The sequence below is a fragment of the Scyliorhinus torazame genome, chromosome 18 (assembly GCF_047496885.1).
Source record: "Scyliorhinus torazame isolate Kashiwa2021f chromosome 18, sScyTor2.1, whole genome shotgun sequence".
Lineage (NCBI taxonomy): Eukaryota > Metazoa > Chordata > Chondrichthyes > Carcharhiniformes > Scyliorhinidae > Scyliorhinus > Scyliorhinus torazame.
Window position 1 is genome coordinate 81227563 of NC_092724.1, and position 18136 is coordinate 81245698.

General features: G+C 48.1%; 1 protein-coding gene across 1 annotated transcript in view; it reads right to left on the reverse strand.

The window, feature by feature from the left end:
* Positions 1-6595: 6595 nt before the first annotated feature.
* Positions 6596-18136, reverse strand: part of LOC140395331 (uncharacterized) — a 215191-nt gene continuing 203650 nt past the window's right edge. Inside the window, exon 17 of the mRNA XM_072482966.1 lies at positions 6596-8504. Coding sequence (XP_072339067.1) covers positions 8470-8504 — 35 coding nt within the window. The 3' untranslated portion in view covers positions 6596-8469. The remainder of the gene's footprint in view (positions 8505-18136) is intronic.

Genomic DNA, 18136 nt, shown 5'->3' on the forward strand with positions numbered 1-18136 from the left:
AATCGGGAGCACTCAAAGGAAACCCACGCAGACATGGGGTGAATGTGCAGACTCCACACAGACAGTGACCCAAGGCGGGAATTGAACCTGGAACCTGAACCACTGTGCTACCATTTATGCCTGAGGCGATCAGATCAGAAACATTGTGCCCGCGGTCTTGTTTGCATTTCCCATTTATTGCGCAGTATGGTGCGTTTGACCACTGCTTGCCTGTTACACATGTACCTCATTTATTCTGAATATTCGAGTATACACTAAATATTGTAAATTGTTTCATCTCTCTGACCTTGTATTATAAATTTACTTTTTGCTTGTTTCAAAACTCATGGAATCTTCTCTGAGCTTTGAATCACAAACTTTGTCTACTTTAAATCCAATGTTATTTGTCGCTAACTGGACCTCACCAACGACTTGGGGGTCTGGCCAAGGATCATAACATAGGCTCATTCAGAAAGTTAGGGGGCATGGGATACAGGGAAATTTGGCTGTCTGGATACAGAATTGACTGGCCGAAAGAAGACAGTGAGTGGTAGTGGATGGAAAGTATTCCGCTTGAAGGTCGGTGACCAGTGGTGTCCCGCGGTTTTTATAAATGACTTGGATGAGGAAGTGGAAGGGTGGGTTAGTAAGTTTGCCGATGACACGAAAGTTGGTGGAGTTGTAGATGGTGTCGAGGGCTGTTGCAGGACATTGACAGGATGCAGAACTGGGCTGAGAAGTGGCAGATGAAGTTCAACCTAGATAAATGTGAAGTGATTCATTTTGGAAGGTCGAATTTGAATGCTGAATACAGGGTTAAAGGCAGGATTCTTGGAAGTGTGGAGGAACAGAGGGATCTTGGGATCCATGTACATTAGATCCCTCAAAGTTACCACCCAGGTTGATAGGGTTGTTAAGAAGGCGTATTGTGTGTTGGCTTTCATTAACAGGGGGATTGAGTTTAAGAGCCGTGGGGTTTTGCTGCAGCTTTATAAAACCCTGGTTAGACCACACTTGGAATATTGTGTCCAGGTCTGGTCACCTCATTATAGGAAGGATGTGGATGCTTTGGAGAGAGTGCAGAGGAGATTTACCAGGATGCTGCCTGGACTGAGGGCATGTCTTATGAAGAAAGGTTGAGGGAGCTTGGGCTTTTTTCACTGGAGCGAAGAAGGAAGAGAGGTGTACAAGGTGATGAGAGGCATGGATAGAGTGGATAGCCAGAGACCTTTCCCCAGGGCGGAAATGACTTGTCATGAGGGGACATAACTAAGGTGACTGGACGAAGGTATAGGGGAGATGTCAAAAGAACAAAGAAATGTACAGCACAGGAACAGGCCCTTCGGCCCTCCAAGCCCGTGCCGACCATGCTGCCTGACTAAATTACAATCTTCTACACCCGTATTCCCTCTATTCCCATCCTATTCATGTATTTGTCAAGATGCCCCTTAAATGTCACTATCGTCCCTGCTTCCACCACCTCCTCCGGTACCGAGTTCCAGGCACCCACTACCCTCTGCGTAAAAAACTTGCCTCGTACATCTACTCTAAACCTTGCCCCTCTCACCTTAAACCTATGCCCCCTAGTAATTGACCCCTCTACCCCAGGGAAAAGCCTCTGACTATCCACTCTGTCTATGCCCCTCATAATTTTGTAGACCTCTACTAGGTCGCCCCTCAACCTCCTTCGTTCCAGTGAGAACAAACCGAGTTTATTCAACCGCTAATGCCCTCCATACCAGGCAACATTCTGGTAAATCTCTTCTGCACCCTCTCTAAAGCCTCCACATCCTTCTGGTAGTGTGGCAACCAGAATTGAACACTATACTCCAAGTGTGGCCTAACTAAGGTTCTATACAGCTGCAACATGACTTGCCAATTCTTATACTCAATGCCCCGGCCAATGAAGTCAAGCAGGTGGAGAAGGTAGCCTTCTTGACTACCTTCTCCACCTGTGTTGCCCCTTTCAGTGACCTGTGGACCTGTACTCCTAGATCTCTTTGACTTTCAATACTCTTGAGGGTTCTACCATTCACTGTATATTCCCTACCTGCATTAGACCTCCCAAAATGCATTACCTCACATTTGTCCGGATTAAACTCCATCTGCCATCTCTCCGCCCAAGTCTCCAAACAATCTAAATCCTGCAGTATCCTCTGACAGTCCTCATCGCTATCCGCAATTCCACCAACCTTTGTGTTGTCTACAAACTTACTAATCAGACCAGTTACATTTTCCTCCAAATCATTTATATATACTACAAACAGCAAAGGTCCCAGCACTGATCCCTGTGGAACACCACTGGTCACAGCCCTCCAATTAGAAAAGCATCCTTCCATTGCTACTCTCTGCCTTCTATGACCTAGCCAGTTCTGTATCCACCTTGCCAGCTCACCCCTGATCCCGTGTGACTTCACCTTTTGTACTAGTCTACCATGAGGGACCTTGTCAAAGGCCTTACTGAAGTCCATATAGACAACATCCACTGCCCTACCTGCATCAATCATCTTAGTGACCTCCTCGAAAAACTCTATCAAGTTAGTGAGACATGACCTCCCCTTCACAAAACCATGCTGCCTCTCTACGGCCATTTGCTTCCAAATGGGAGTAGATCCTGTCTCGAAGAATTCTCTCCAGTAATTTCCCTACCACTGAAGTAAGGCTCACCGGCCTGTAGTTCCCTGGATTACCCTTGCTACCCTTCTTAAACAGAGGAACAACATTGGCTATTCTCCAGTCCTCCGGGACATCACCTGAAGACAGTGAGGATCCAAAGATTTCTGTCAAGGCCTCAGCAATTTCCTCTCCAGCCTCCTTCAGTATTCTGGGGTAGATCCCATCAGGCCCTGGGGACTTATCTACCTTAATATTTTTTAAGACACCCAACACCTCGTCTTTTTGGATCTCAATGTGACCCAGGCTATCTACACACTCAACATCTACCAATTTCTTCTCTTTGGTGAATACTGATGCAAAGTATTCATTTAGTACCTCGCCCATTTCCTCTGGCTCCACACATAGATTCCCTTGCCTATCCTTCAGTGGGCCAACCCTTTCCCTGGCTACCCTCTTGCTTTTTATGTACGTGTAAAAAGCCTTGGGATTTTCCTTAACCCTATTTCCCAATGACTTTTCGTGACCCCTTCTAGCCCTCTTGACTCCCTGCGTAAGTTCCTTCCTACTTTCCTTATATTCCACACAGGCTTCGTCTGTTCTCAGCCTTTTAGCCCTGACAAATGCCTCCTTTTTCTTTTTGACGAGGCCTACAATATCTCTCGTTATCCAAGGTTCCCGAAAATTGCCGTATTTATCCTTCTTCCTCACAGGAACATGCCGGTCCTGAATTCCTTTCAACTGACACTTGAAAGCCTCCCACATGACAGATGTTGATTTGCTCTCAAACATCTGCCCCCAATCTATGTTCTTCATGTCCCGCCTAATATTGTTATAATTAGCCTGCCCCCAATTTAGCACATTTATCCTAGGACCACTCTTATCCTTGTCCACCAGCACTTTAAAACTTACTGAATTGTGGTCACTGTTCCCAAAATGCTCCCCTACTGAAACATCTACCACCTGGCCGGGCTCATTCCCCAATACCAGGTCCAGTACCGCCCCTTCCCTAGTTGGACTGTCTACATATTGTTTTCAGAAGCCCTCCTGGATGCTCCTTACAAACTGAAGTTGAAGTCTCCCATCACCAACTGTTGTTTTTACTCTTTTCCAAAATCTGTCTACCTATCTGCTCCTCTATCTCCCGCTGGCTGTTGGGAGGCCTGTAGTAAATCCCCAACATTGTGACTGCACCCTTCTTATTCCTGATCTCTACCCATATAGCCTCACTGCCCTCTGAGGTGTCCTCCGGCAGTACAGCTGTGATATTCTCCCTAACCAGTAGCGCAACTCCGCCACATCCCCCTCTATCCTGCCTGAAACATCTAAATCCTGGAACGTTTAGCTGCCAATCCTGCCCTTCCCTCAACCAGGTCTCTAATGGCAACAACATCATAGTTCAAAGTACTAATCCAAGCTCTAAGTTCATCTGCCTTACCCGTAATACTTCTTGCATTAAAACATATGCACTTCAGGCCACCAGACCCGCTGTGTTCAGCAACTTCTCCCTGTCTGCTCTGCCTCAGAGCCCCTAGTTCTCCCTCAATGCGCTCACCTTCTGACCTATTGCTCCCATGCCCACCCCCCTGCCATACTAGTTTAAACCCTCCCGTGTGACACTAGCACCTCGCGGCCAGGATATTTATGCCTCTCCCGTCCTTATATAGGTCGCACCTGCCCCGGAAGAACTCCCAGTGGTCCAAATAACGGAAACCCTCCCTCCTACACCAGCTGTTTAGCCACGTGTTTAGCTGCTCTATCTTCCTATTTCTAGCCTCACTGGCACGTGGCACAGGGAGTAATCCCGAGATTACAACCCTAGAGGTCCTGTCTTTTAATTTTCTGCCTAGCTCCCTGAACTCCTGCTGCAGGACCTCATGCCCCTTCCTGCCTATGTCGTTAGTACCAATATGTACAACGACCTCTGCCTGTTTGCCCTCCCCCTTCAGGATGCCCTCTACCCGTTCGGAGACATCCTGGACCCAGGGAGGCAGGGAGTCTCTTTCACGTCCACAGAAGCGCCTATCTGTGCCCCTGACTATAGAGTCCCCTATTACTATTGCTCTTCTACGCTTTGACCCTCCCTTCTGAACATCAGAGCCAGCCGTGGCGCCACTGCTCTGGCTGCTGCTGTTTTCCCCGGATAGGCTATCCCCCCCGACAGTATCCGGGGTATACCTGTTCGAGAGGGGGACAACCACAGGGGATTCCTGCACCGACTGCCTGCCCGCCCTTTCTGGTGGTCGCCCATTTCTCTGCCTGCACCTTGGGTGTGACCACATTTATATAACTGCGATCTATGACGCTTTCCGCCACCTGCATGCTCCTAAGTGCATCCAATTGCTGCTCCAACCGAACCATGCGGTCTGTGAGGCGCTCCAGTTGGGTGCACTTTCTGCAGATGAAGCCATCCGGGATGCTGCAAGCCTCCCGGACCTGCCACATCTCACAGTCAGAGCACTGCACCCCTCTAACTGACATTGCGTCAATTAATTAAAATTAAAAGTTTAAATTTTTAAAAATATATGTATATTTTTTTTAAAAGTTAACTCTCTGTTTCCTAGCACTAGATTTCTAATATAAATGCGAAAGCTAAATATAGTACTCTCCGATCTCTGGCTTAGATACCGCTCTAAATTATAATTAAATGTTTAATTAGTTACCAATGCTTAATTTTTTAAATTTAGTGTAGATTCCCAACCAGCCACTCAGGTCACAGCTTTTCTGTGATGTCACTTCAGTTTCCCCCCCAACACACACAATTTGAAAAAGGTATAAAAGTAAAAATGAGTAAAAATCACTTACTTACCTTCTTACCTTCTGAGTGTCTTAGATGTTCTCAGGTTCTCTCCCTGACAGAGACTGCTCCTCCTCCTCCGAACGGCTCCCGAAACTAGGCCGCGATCTTTTAAAATCTTCGCTCTGACTCGCAGCTCCTGCTCTTTTAAATCTCCCGGCTCTCTCTCCTCTCCCGCGCTTTTTAAATCCCACGGCTCTCTCTCCTCCCGCGCTTTTTAAATCTCCCGGCTTTCTCTTCTCTCGCGCTGTTTTCAATGTCCCGGCTCTCTCTCCTCCCGCGCTGTTTTCAATGTCCCGGCTTTCTCTCTCCACTCGCGCTGTTTTCAATGTCCCGGCTCTCTCTCCTCCCGCGCTGTTTTCAATGTCCCGGCTCTCTCTCTCCACTCGCGCTGTTTTCAATTTCCCGGGTCTCTCTCCTCCCGCGCTGTTTTCAATGTCCCGGCTTTCTCTCCTCCCGCGCTGTTTTCAATGTCCCGGCTTTCTCTCTCCACTCGCGCTGTTTTCAATGTCCCGGCTCTCTCTCCACTCGCGCTGTTTTCAATGTCCCGGTCTCTCTCCTCCCGCGCTTTTTTCAATGTCCCGGCTTTCTCTCTCCACTCGCGCTGTTTTCACTGTCCCGGCTTTCTCTATCCACTCGCGCTGTTTTCAATGTCCCGGCTTTCTCTCCTCTCGTGCTGTTTTCAATGTCCCGGCTTTCTGTCCTCCCGCGCTGTTTTCAATGTCCCGGCTTTCTCTCCTCTCGCGCTGTTTTCAATGTCCCGGCTCTCTTTCCTCTCGCGCTGTTTTCAATGTCCCGGCTCTCTCTCTCCTCCCGCGCTGTTTTCGCTAACCCGGCTTTCTCTCCACTCGCGCTGTTTTCAATGTCCCGGCTCACTTTCCACTCGCGCTGTTTTCAATGTCAGAGGTAGGTTCTTTACGTGGTGGGTATGTGGAATGCACTGCCAGCAGAGGTGGTGGAGTCAGAAGCATTAGGGACATTTAAGTGACTCTTGGACAGGCACATGGACAGCAGTAAATTGAAGAGGTGTAGGTTAGGTTGATCTTAGATTTAGGATAATGGTCGGCACATCATCGTGGGCCGAAGGGCCTTATACTGTGCTGTACTGTTCTATGTTTTACTACACTTTAAAAATACTCAGTTGTCTGTAAAGTGGGCTAGGATGTCCAGAGGCGATGAAAGCTATTATAAATACAACAAACATGCTTCTGATTTTTTTCATAATTTATTGAGGATCATTTTAGCTGACAGTCTACAATTATTGCATACACCATTATCCAACACCTTGCTTTCTAATCTGTAGGATTCACACCCATTAGGAGTCACACCCAAAGCCTCACACTTAGAATCATAAAATGGTTACAGCATAGAGCCATTCAGCCCATTGTCTGTGCTAGCTCTTTGCAAGAGCAACTCACCATGTCCCTGGCCTTTTCCCCATAGCCCACAATTTAGCCACCTGGGGCTGGTTTAGCACAGGGCTAAAGAGGTGGCTTTTAAATCAGACCAAGTCCCGTACCAGCCTCCCCGAACAGGCGCCGGAATGTGGCGACTAGGGGCTTTTCACAGTAACTTCATTTGAAGCCTACTTGTGACAATAAGCGATTTTCATTTCATTTTCATTATTTTCTTCAGATAATTAATTTTCTTTTGAAATCTCTTACTTTCCCTTACCCAGAATCTTTTATCAATAGAAGTACATCAGTAAACAAAATATTTATTGCATAGAATAATTTTTAACTACTCCCTCCCCAGCCTTTACAGAGAGGAGCAGAAATTTGTTCAGTGGCATTTGACATTCAAGTGATTTACATGCCAATTATTATAGGGAAATATAATGGTTCATTTTGCATAACTTCCATCTCTTTATACCCCAGCACCTTTATTAGTCTCTTTAATTACTTCTTCATACCTTCCCACTATTTTCAAGTGAGACAAATGCCATGCTTTAATTGAGATCACCCAAATAATTTCAAATTGGTAGCCGAACCTTTACGTGCTGTGTCCTCGGGCTGAGCTCTAAATGGTGGCTTCGCACCCTTTGAGCAGGGGCAATACCACCTCATTCTCCCCATTTTAGGGAGGCTCACTCAAGATTTCAGTACAAGGGTGTGAAACACTGTGCCTACAGATCCCAGGCTACCCGGAGCATCATTTTGTCTGATGAAACAATACAACCCCCACCCCCAACACAACCATTTCAGTAGTTTGTCATAGTAGGTCTGTGATTTTCCGCACTGTGCCCAATTAAAGTGTGAAAAAAGTACCAAATGGCGGGGGTGGGGTGGTGCTGATGAAGAAGGAAGAGATTTCTGGACACTCCCACAACATGTTTCTCAGCGGCGGGAGATGGTCCACCATTGGCCAAATCTTCTGGTTCCACCGCCGTCACCGGAATTACCATTGAATCCACTCCATGCTGCCAGGAAACCTGTGGTGGGTGTGCACTGAACAGCTGGAAAATCCCCCCATATACTCTGTCCTTCTGAACTGATGTCCACTACTTTGAACACTAGGAGGCAGTATTGATTGGTACAGGTCTGTCACTGGTGGGCTGGCACATGGTAGTAAATTGAGACAAATTAAGAACATCACTTGACATCAGTACAAATACACTAAATAATCCTGCCAATAAGGGTGGAAACGGGAATAGTAAAAAGCTGCTTCCTGGCCAACCTCTGGAGGTAGAGAAAGAGAATAGTGCCCCAGTGGCTTCATGTCAACTCTAATACCTCTGCTCCACTGGATGCAAGAAACAATTCCGATCGCTTGGAAACCATTTTTCTGCTCCTCCATTAAAAATCCCCTTTATTATCCTGTCACATGAGCAGTGATGGCTCCATCATATTTATAAATGTATAGAAGTGCCCCTCTGCTCTTTTATCTCTGGTATTTACACATGCTGCAGGGTGATGGCTCCACCATGTCAGATGCATCCTTGGTTGTAGATGTTCGGTGGTGAATTTGAGGAGTCCACATCTTTCCACAGCACGTTTGGACATCTCTGCAGCATAAGTCAGATCAGATGAGGTAAGTGTACAACAAGGTGACAAAACCAGTTGGTCATCTCTGATATTCTGTCATACGAACCACTCGGTGTGTCGGAACCCTGCAGCTGAAAGATCAGAAAGACAAGGTTTCAACCAAGAATCAGGCCAGCTGCATCTTATTGACATGCAGGGAGGGTGATATTGAGAGCGAACCACAAGCTTACACAATTTATAGATAATCATTTCTGTGCAATTTACAAGCCAGTGAGTTTCAGAGATTGAAATTTCAGGCATGTTCAGGAGGTTACTTTACTGACCTCCTAACACTGGAAGCCATTGAGAAAAAAATTATTTTTTAATGATCTTCATGATTTTTAATTAACCCCCCCCCCCACACTCAAATGTAGGCTGACTGGACTGCAGTCGGCGGGTTTACAACCTTTATTAGGTTGTAAACCTCCAGTCCTCTGACACCACCCCAAGGAGGATTGGAAGATTATGCTCACAGCATCCACAATTTCAACATTACTTTCCTCAGCAAACCAGGACCTTTCTGCTTTGAGGACTGCCAATGGGGAACACCACCACCCGGAGTAACCCTCCAAAACACACACATCTTGGGCGGGACTCTCCTTCGGCAGATGCCAAAATTGGGCGGAGAATCGGTCTGATGTCAAAATCGCGTCAGGCGCCAGTTTGACACCATGTTGCAATTCTCCGTCACCTCGACAGCGGTGCCAATGCGTTCTGGAACGCATGTAGACACCGTTTGCATGTCATTAGCGGGCCCGACCCGGTATTCTCCGGGTCTCTGCGATTCTCCGCCTCTGATGGGCCGAGTTCCCAATGGCGTGGTTCACGTGTACTTTTAAACATCGTGAAACCAGCGTAGTGGATGCTGAGGAAGAGAGAGAGGAGGGAACATATACGGTATACGGTAGAGACACCTAGCCACTGACCTGTAGCAGCCTTTTGAATCCCGCGGGCCAGATCTGATTGGACAAGCCATTCGTTTCCCTGACCTGGTGGGCTCTTCCTAAGTTAAGTATTGGCCAGTAGTGATAGGTTTATTATATAGAAAGTAGTATTAGGGTATTAATATTGCTTGTTGTATATAATAAATGACCGTTGTTTTAATCCTTACTAAGCGGTGTGCTGTATTATTAATCATAACCTGAACTTGAACCATGTGGCGGTATCATAAAGATACCTGGCGACTCGTGAGCAAAGGTGACGTAATCAGAGCCAATAGACTAAGGGTAAAAAGGAGGAAGCTGCAGCAGCGGGGTAGGTGGCAGCCGCCCAGGTTGGAGAGCCGGCAACTGAATATGCCAGGGAGGACGTGCTTCTTGTGTACCGGTACCTCCTGTCATTCGAGGACCTGATGGACCAGGCATGCCGTGGAAGACTCTGGCTGAGCAGAGAGACAGTACGGTATATCTGCCAGATGATAGAGCACCCAACATATGGGTATAGGGGAGGACACCTGCTCCCCGGTGGCTGTCAAGGTGACGGTCGCCCTGAACGTTTACGTGATGGGGTCCTTCCAAGCGCCGAGTGGGGACCTGTCCGGGATCTCACAGACGTCGGAGGCTCTATATGTCCAGGCACCTCAATACATCCACTTCAATGTGGACCGAGCCCACTAGGATGCCTGGGCAGTGGGGTTCGCCGCCATCAACGGGAATATCCCCCTACGGGCACCTGTGGATAATAGGCTGCTGTACACAAACCGAAAGGGGTTTCCTCGATGAATGTGCAGCTGATATATGACCATCATACACGTCTGTGCCGGTACCCGGGCAGTGTGCACGAAACCTTCATCCTGGCATACTCGACGATTCCTGACATGTTCGAGAACACCCCCCGCCCCCGGCTGGCTCCTGGATGACAGGGGTTATCCACTGCGGTCATGGCTGATGACGTCTATCTGGAGGCCACAGACCGACGTGAAGATCCGCTACAACAATGCCCATGCAGCGCACCAGCAGAGTGATCGAGCGGTGCATTGGCCTCCTGAGGATGCAGTTCAGGTGCCTGGACTGCTGTGGAGGGGCTCTCCAGTATGATGCTGAGAGGATGGTCTGCATTGTGACGGCCTGATGTGTCAGAGGAGGAGGAGGAACGCCAGGCCTCATCCGATGAAGAGGATGGGCAGGACATAGAGCCCAGGCAGGTACGGTAGGTCGCATGACATGCACGCCATGGGGCGTTGTTGTAGCGGGTCTCCGCGTCGATCTGTGGCCTCCAGATAGGCGTCATCAGCCACGACCGCAGGAGAAGACCCCTGTCACCCAGGAGCCAGCCGGGGGCGGGGGGGTGTTCTCGAACATGTCAGGAACATGGGGGCCCTGGGTTGGCGGTAACATCGGATCTGGTCCATCGGATGATGACAACCCGCTTTGTGATGAGCTCTGGTGCTCCACATCGTATGCCAATGTCCACAGTAGCACCATCCACCTGAGCCTGGGCTACCCAGAGGGTCCGGCCATACCCCCCTAGCAAGGCCGGCCCCCACCCCCTCCCCGCCCTGCCCAGACCATCCCGCCCCTCACACCGATCTGAAAGAGCTCCGAGATAGGTTGTAACGGTGGCAGCAGGTGTTTAATGTGAACAAATATACACTGAATTATGTCCCAGCCACTATAACGGAACTGTGTCCTGCACCCGTGCCAACTTAACTAGTCTAACTTCTTGGCATTACGGGCCCTAATGCTATTTCTAGGTGGATCCCCAGATGGTACAGCAGGAGTAGAGGCGGCCTGCTGTGATTCCTGCCCTGCGACCTGGGTCCCCGTTGGCGTATGTCTTCTGGGGCGACTGGGCCTGAATGGTGCTCAGGTGGCGCGGTGCCACCCATTGCATACATGAAGATGTTTGGATGAGGGAACAAAATGTAACATCTCAAAGTTTGCAGATGATACCAAGTTAGGTGGAAGGGTGAATTGTGACGAGGATGCAGGGATCCTACATCATGATCTATGTAGAAGATAGGAGCAGGAGAAGACCTTTTGGCCCTTCGGGCCTGCTCTGCCATTCATCACGATCATGGCTGATCATCTAACTTAATCGCCTAATCCTGCTTTCTCCCCGCCTTTGATCCCATTCTCCCCAAGTGCTATATCTAGCTGCCACTTGAATATATTAAAAGTTTTAGCATCAACTACTTCCTGAATTCCACAGGCTCACCACTCGATGTGTGAAGAAATGTCTCCTTATATCTGTCCAAAATGGTTTACCCTGAATCCTCAGGCTGGGTTCCCCTGGTTCTGGGTCCCATCATTGGTAACATCTTCCCTGCATCTACCCTGTCCAGTCCCATTAAAAATTTTATAAGTCTCTATGAGATCCCCCCTCATTCTTCTGAACTCCAGCGAGAACAATCCCAACCTAGTCAATCTCTCCTCACATGACAGTCTCTCCAACCCTGGAATCAGTCTGGTGAACCTTCGCTGCACTCCCTCGAGAGCAAGAACATCTTTCCTCAGAGAAGGAGACCAAAACTGCACACAATATTCCAGGTGCAGCCTCTCCAAGGCCCCCTATAAATGCAGCAACACATCCCTATACTCAAAACCTCTCGCAATGAAGGCCATTAGCCTTCTTTACTGCCTGCTGCACCTGCATGCTTATCTTCAGCAACTGGTGCACAAGGACACCCAGGTCCCGCTGCACACTCCCCTCTCCCAATTTACAACCATTCAGGTAGTAATCTGCCTTCCTGTTTTTGCTTCCAAAGTGAATAACCTCACACTTATCCAAATTATACTGTATCTGCCATTGATTTGCCCACTCGCCCAACCTGTCCAGATCATGATGTAGGATCCCTGCATCCTCGTCACAATTCACCCTTCCACCTAACTTGGTATCATCTGCAAACTTTGAGATGTTACATTTTGTTCCCTCATCCAAATCATCTTTTTTTTTTAGAAAATATTTTATTGAAGCATTTGTAATTTTCACAATTTAACATTTCTAAAACAACCGGGCAGGGGGCATAAAATACCCCCTAAAATAACAAACAATAAACCACATACCCCACTTCTCCCACCCTATCCCCAATTACCCGTTTACTAAATTCCCTGTCCTTATTTAACATTACCATGCCTCCTATTTTCCTACCCCCCCACTTTTTCCCTTTCCCCCCTTACTGCTGACATTCAGTTTTTGTGAAAGAAATCGATGAACAGCTGCCAATTCCAGGCGAATCCCTGTATTGATCCTCTAAGAGCGAACTTGATTTTCTCCAGACTGAGAAACTCTACCATATCGCTGACCCACACTCCTGATTTCGGGGGCTCCGAGTCCCTCCATCTCAGCAAGATCCATCTCCGGGCCACCAGGGAGGAGAAGGCCAGGATATCGGCCTTCCTCCCCCTCTTTGCCCCCGGATCTTCCGACACCCCAAATATTGCAAACCTCCAACCCCTGTTTTTGACAGCACTTTATCCTGTAGTCCCCTCAGGCGAGGAAAGCTTGGGACCTGTCTCCGTACAAAGTCCCGCACTTGAAGATACCGAAACCCGTTCCACCTGGCAAATCAAACTCCTCCTCTAATGTCTCCAAGGTTAGAAAGCCCTCCTGGATGAATAGATCCCCAAACCTCTCAATCCCTGCCCGCTGTCATACCTTAAAGCCCCCATCCAGGAGTGTCCTCTTTACTCTTGGGGTTTTACCCGCCAATTATAAACCTCGACATCGCCACATTCATACTTCTGAAAAAAGCCTTTGGGACAAAAATCGGGAGACACTGAAAAAAGAAAAGCAGTCTCGGAAGGACAGTCACCTTCACCGTCTGAACCCTCCCCGCCAGCGTCAGTGGGAGCACGTCCCATCTACAAAAATCCCTTCTCATTTGATCCACTACTTTGCCCAAATTTAGCTTGTGAAGCTGCCCCCAAACCTGGCCACTTGAATCCCCAGATACCTAAAACTCTTCCTAACCACTTTAAAATATAGCTCCTTCAGCCTCCTTTCCTGCCCCCGTGCCTGAATCACGAATATCTTGCTCTTTCCCATATTTAACTTATACTCTGAAAATAGCCCAAATTCTCCATGATTTTGATCATCCCCCCCCCCCCCCCACCGGGTCCGTGATATAAAGCAATAAATAGAACATAGAACATTAAGCACAGTACAGGCCCTTGCGCCGACCTGTGAAACCACTCTAAAGCCCATCTACACTATTCCCTTATCGTCCATATGTCTATCCAATGACCATTTGAATGCCCTTAGTGTTGGCGAGTCCACTACTGTTGCAGGCAGGGCATTCCACGCCCTTACTACTCTCTGAGTAAAGAACCTACCTCTGTCTTATATCTATTAGGGCAGCACGGTAGCATTGTGGATAGCACAAATGCTTCACAGCTCCAGGGTCCCAGGTTCGATTCCGGCTTGGGTCACTGTCTGTGCGGAGTCTGCACATCCTCCGTGTGTGCGTTGGTTTCCTCCGGGTGCTCCGGTTTCTTCCCACAGTCCAAAGATGTGTGGGTTAGGTGGATTGGCCATGCTAAATTGCCCGTAGTGTCCAAAATTGTTGGGTGGGGTTACTGGGTTATGGGGATAGGGTGGAGGTGTGGACCTTGGGTGGGGTACTCTTTCCAAGAGCCGGTGCAGACTCGATGGGCCGAATGGCCTCCTTCTGCACTGTAAATTCTATGATCAAGTCCCTCAGCCTTTCCTCATAAGATCGTCCCTCCATACCAGGCAACATTCTGGTAAATCTCCTCTGCACCCTTTCCAATGCTTCCACATCCTTCCTATAATGTGGCGACCAGAATTGCACGCAATACTCCAAATGCGGCCGCAACAGAGTTTTGTACAGCTGCAACATGACCTCATGGCTCCGAAACTCAATCCCTCGACCAATAAAGGCCTTCTTAACAACCCTCTCATGGCAACTTTCAGGGATCTATGGACATGGACACCGAGATCTCTCTGCTCATCCACACTGCCAAGAATCTTACCATTAGCCCAGTACTCTGTCTTCCTGTTATTCCTTCCAAAATGAATCACCTCACACTTTTCTGCATTAAATTCCATTTGCCACCTCTCCGCCCAGCGCTGCAACTTATCTATGTCCCTTTGTAACTTGTAACAGCCTTCCGCACTGTCCACAACTCTACCGACTTTAGTGTCATCTGCAAATTTACTCACCCATCCTTCTACCCCCTCCTCCAGGTCATTTATAAAAATGACAAACAGCAGTGGCCCCAAAACAGATCCTTGTGGTAACTGGACTCCAGTCTGAACATTTCCCATCAACCACCACCCTTTGTCTTCTTCCAGCTTGCCAATTTCTGATCCAAACTGAATCCCATGCCTCTGTATTTTCTACCGTGGGGAACCTTATCAAATGCTTTATATATATTCCATATTTACCACATCAACTGCATTACCCTCATCCACCTGTTTGGTCACCTTCTCAAAGATCTCAATAAGGTTTGTGAAGCACGACCTACCCTTCACAAAACCGTGTTGACTATCTCTAATCAAATTATTCCTTTTCAGATGATTATACATCCTATCTCTTGTAAACATTTCCAAGGTTTTTCCCACAACAGAAGTAAGGCTCACTGGTCTATAGTTACCGGGGTTGTTTCTACTCCCCTTCTTGAACAAGGGGACAACATTTTCTATCCTCCAGTCTTCTGGCACTATTCCTGTAGACAAAGATGACTTAAAGATCAAAGCGAAAGGCTCAGCAATCTCCTCCCTAGCATCCCAGAGAATCCTAGGATAAATCCCATACGGCCCAGGGGACGTATCTATTTTCACACTTTCCAGAATTGCGAACACCTCCTCCTTATGAACCTCAAGCCCTTCTAGTCTAGTAGCCTGAATCTCAGTATTCTCCTCGACAACATTGTCTTTTTCCTGTGTGAATACTGCGAAAAATATTCATTTAGCACCTCTCCTCTCTCCTCGGACTCCAAGCACAACTTCCCACTACTGTGCTTGACTGGCCCTACTCTTACCCTAGTCATTCATTTATTCCTGACATATCTATAGAAAGCCTTATCCTTGATCCTACCTGCTTCTCATGTCCCCTGCTGGCTCTTCTCAGCTCTCTCTTTAGGTCCTTCCTAGCTAACTTGTAACTCTCGAGCGCCCTATCTGAACCTTCATGTCTCATCTTTACATAGGCCTCCTTCTTCCTCTTGACAAGTGTTTCGACTGCTTTAGTAAACCACGGTTCCCTTGCTCGACCACTTCCTCCCTGCCTGACGGGTACATACTTATCAAGAACACACAGTAGCTGTTCCTTGAACAAGCTCCACATTTCCATTGTGCCCATCCCCTGCAGTTTTCCTCTCCACCCGATGCATCCTAAGTCTTGCCTCATCGCATCATAATTGCCTTTCCCCCAGATCTAACTCTTGCTCTGCGGTACATACCTATGCCTTTCCATCAGTGAAGTAAACGTAATCGAATTGTGGTCACTATCACCAAAGTGCTCACCTATCTCCAAATCTAACACCTGTCCTGGTTCATTACCCAGTACCAAATCCAATATGGCCTCGCCTCTCGTTGGCCTATCTACATACTGTGTCAGGAAACCCTCCTGCACACATTGGACAAAAACGGACCCATCTAAAGTACTCGAACTATAGCGTTTCCAGTCAATATTTGGAAAGTTAAAGTCCCCCATAACAACTACCCTGTTGCTTTCGCTCCTATCCAGAATCATGTTTGCAATCCTTTCCGCTATATTTCTGGAACTTTTCGGAGGCCTATAGAAAACCCCTAACAGGGTGACCTCTCCTTTCCTGTTTCTAACCTCAGCCCATACTACCTCAGTCGACGAGTCCTCATCAAACGTCCTTTCTGCCACCGTAATGGCATTGTTAGTCCTTGACTTGACAAAGTCCTCTTTTACCACCTTCCCTGAGCTTACTGAAATATCTAAGCCCCGGCACCTGCAACGACCATTCCTGTCCCTGCTCTATCCATGTCTCCGAAATGGCCACAACATCGAAGTCTCAGGTACCAACCCATGTCTCAAGTTCACCCACCTTGCTCCGGATGCTCCTGGCATTGAAGAAGACACAATTTAAACCACCTTCCTGCCTGCCGGTACACTCCTGCAACTTTGAAACCTTACTCATGACCTCACTACTCTCAACCTCCTATATACTGGAGCTACAATTCAGGTTCCCAAGCCCCTGCTGAACTAGTTTAAACCCTCCCGAAGAGCATTAGCAAATTTCCCCCCCCAGGATATTGGTACACCTCTGGTCCAGGTGTAGACCATCCCGTTTGTAGAGGTCCCACCAACCCCAGAATGAGCCCCAATTATCCAGAAATCTGAAACCGTCCCTCCTGCACCATCCCTGTAGCCATGTGTTCAACTCCTCTCTCTCCCTCTTCCTCGTCTCGCTATCACGTGGTACGGGTAACAACCCAGAGATAATTTGTTTGTCTGTTTGTCCTAGATCTAAGTTTCCACCCTAGCTCCCTGAATTCCTGCCTTACATCCCTATCCCTTTTCCTACCTATGTCGTACCTATGGATGTGGACCACGACTTGGGCTTGCTCCCCCTCCCCCTTAAGGATCCCAAAAACACAATCCGAGACATCACGCACCCTGGCACCTGGGAGGCAAGACACCAACCGCGAGTCTCTCTCGTTCCCACAGAATCTCCCATCTATCCCCCTAACTATCCTCCAATGACTAATTCTCTACTTCCCTTCTGAGCAACAGGGACAGACTCTGTGCCAGAGACCTGTACCCCCATGGGGGGTAAGTTTCCCCCCCCCCCCCCAACAGTATCCAAAGCGGTATACTTGTTACTAAGGGGAACGGCCACAGGGGATCCCTGTACTGACTGCTTCCTCCAAGCCGCTCTCACAGTCACCCATCTATCTTTATTCTTCGGAATAACTACATCCCTGAAGCTTCTATCTATGACCACCTCTGCCTCCCGAATGATCCGAAGTTCATCCAGCTCCATTTCCCTAACGCGGTTTCTGAGGAGCTGGAGATGGGTGCACTTCCCACAGATTAAATCAGCAGGGACAGTGACGGCGTCCCTCACCTCAAACATTCTGCAGGAGGAACATTGCACTACCTTCCCTGCCATCCCCTCTAGATAAAAAAAGAAAAAGAAAGAGCTTACCTGTTATTTAGCGGGATGAGCACGCTGCCGTGCGAGTACAAGATTCTACTGCGCCTGATGCCAAGCCAAGTGGTCCATGCACCACGATGAGTCCCTGCTCCTAGAGCTCACGAGAGTCTACAACAAAAAGGCATAATCTCCAAGGTCACTGATCCAACCGACTGGGTCAGTTCGATGGTGTGCGTAAAGAAGCTTTCAGGGGACCTACGCATCTGCATTGACCCCAAGGATCTAAACAAAAACATTATGCGGGAACATTACCCCATCCTGAAGACGGAAGAAATAACAAGTGAGATGACACACACGCGCTTCTTCACAAAATTGGACGCATCGCAAGGATTTTGGCAAATCCAACTTGAAGAATCCAACAGGAGGCTCTGCAACCTTCAACACGCCTTTTGGCAGATTCTGTTACAACCGAATGCATCATCTCGGCATCAGAGATTTTCCATCGTATCATGGAACAGATGATGGAGGGAATAGAAGGGGTTCGTGTCTACGTTGACGATATCATAATGTGGCCCACAACCCTAGAGGAACATGTGTCGCGACTCAAGAAAATAAACCGACGCACACATGAACATGGCCTCAAGCTAAACAGGTCCAAGTGCTGTTTTGGGACATCCATGCTGAAGTTC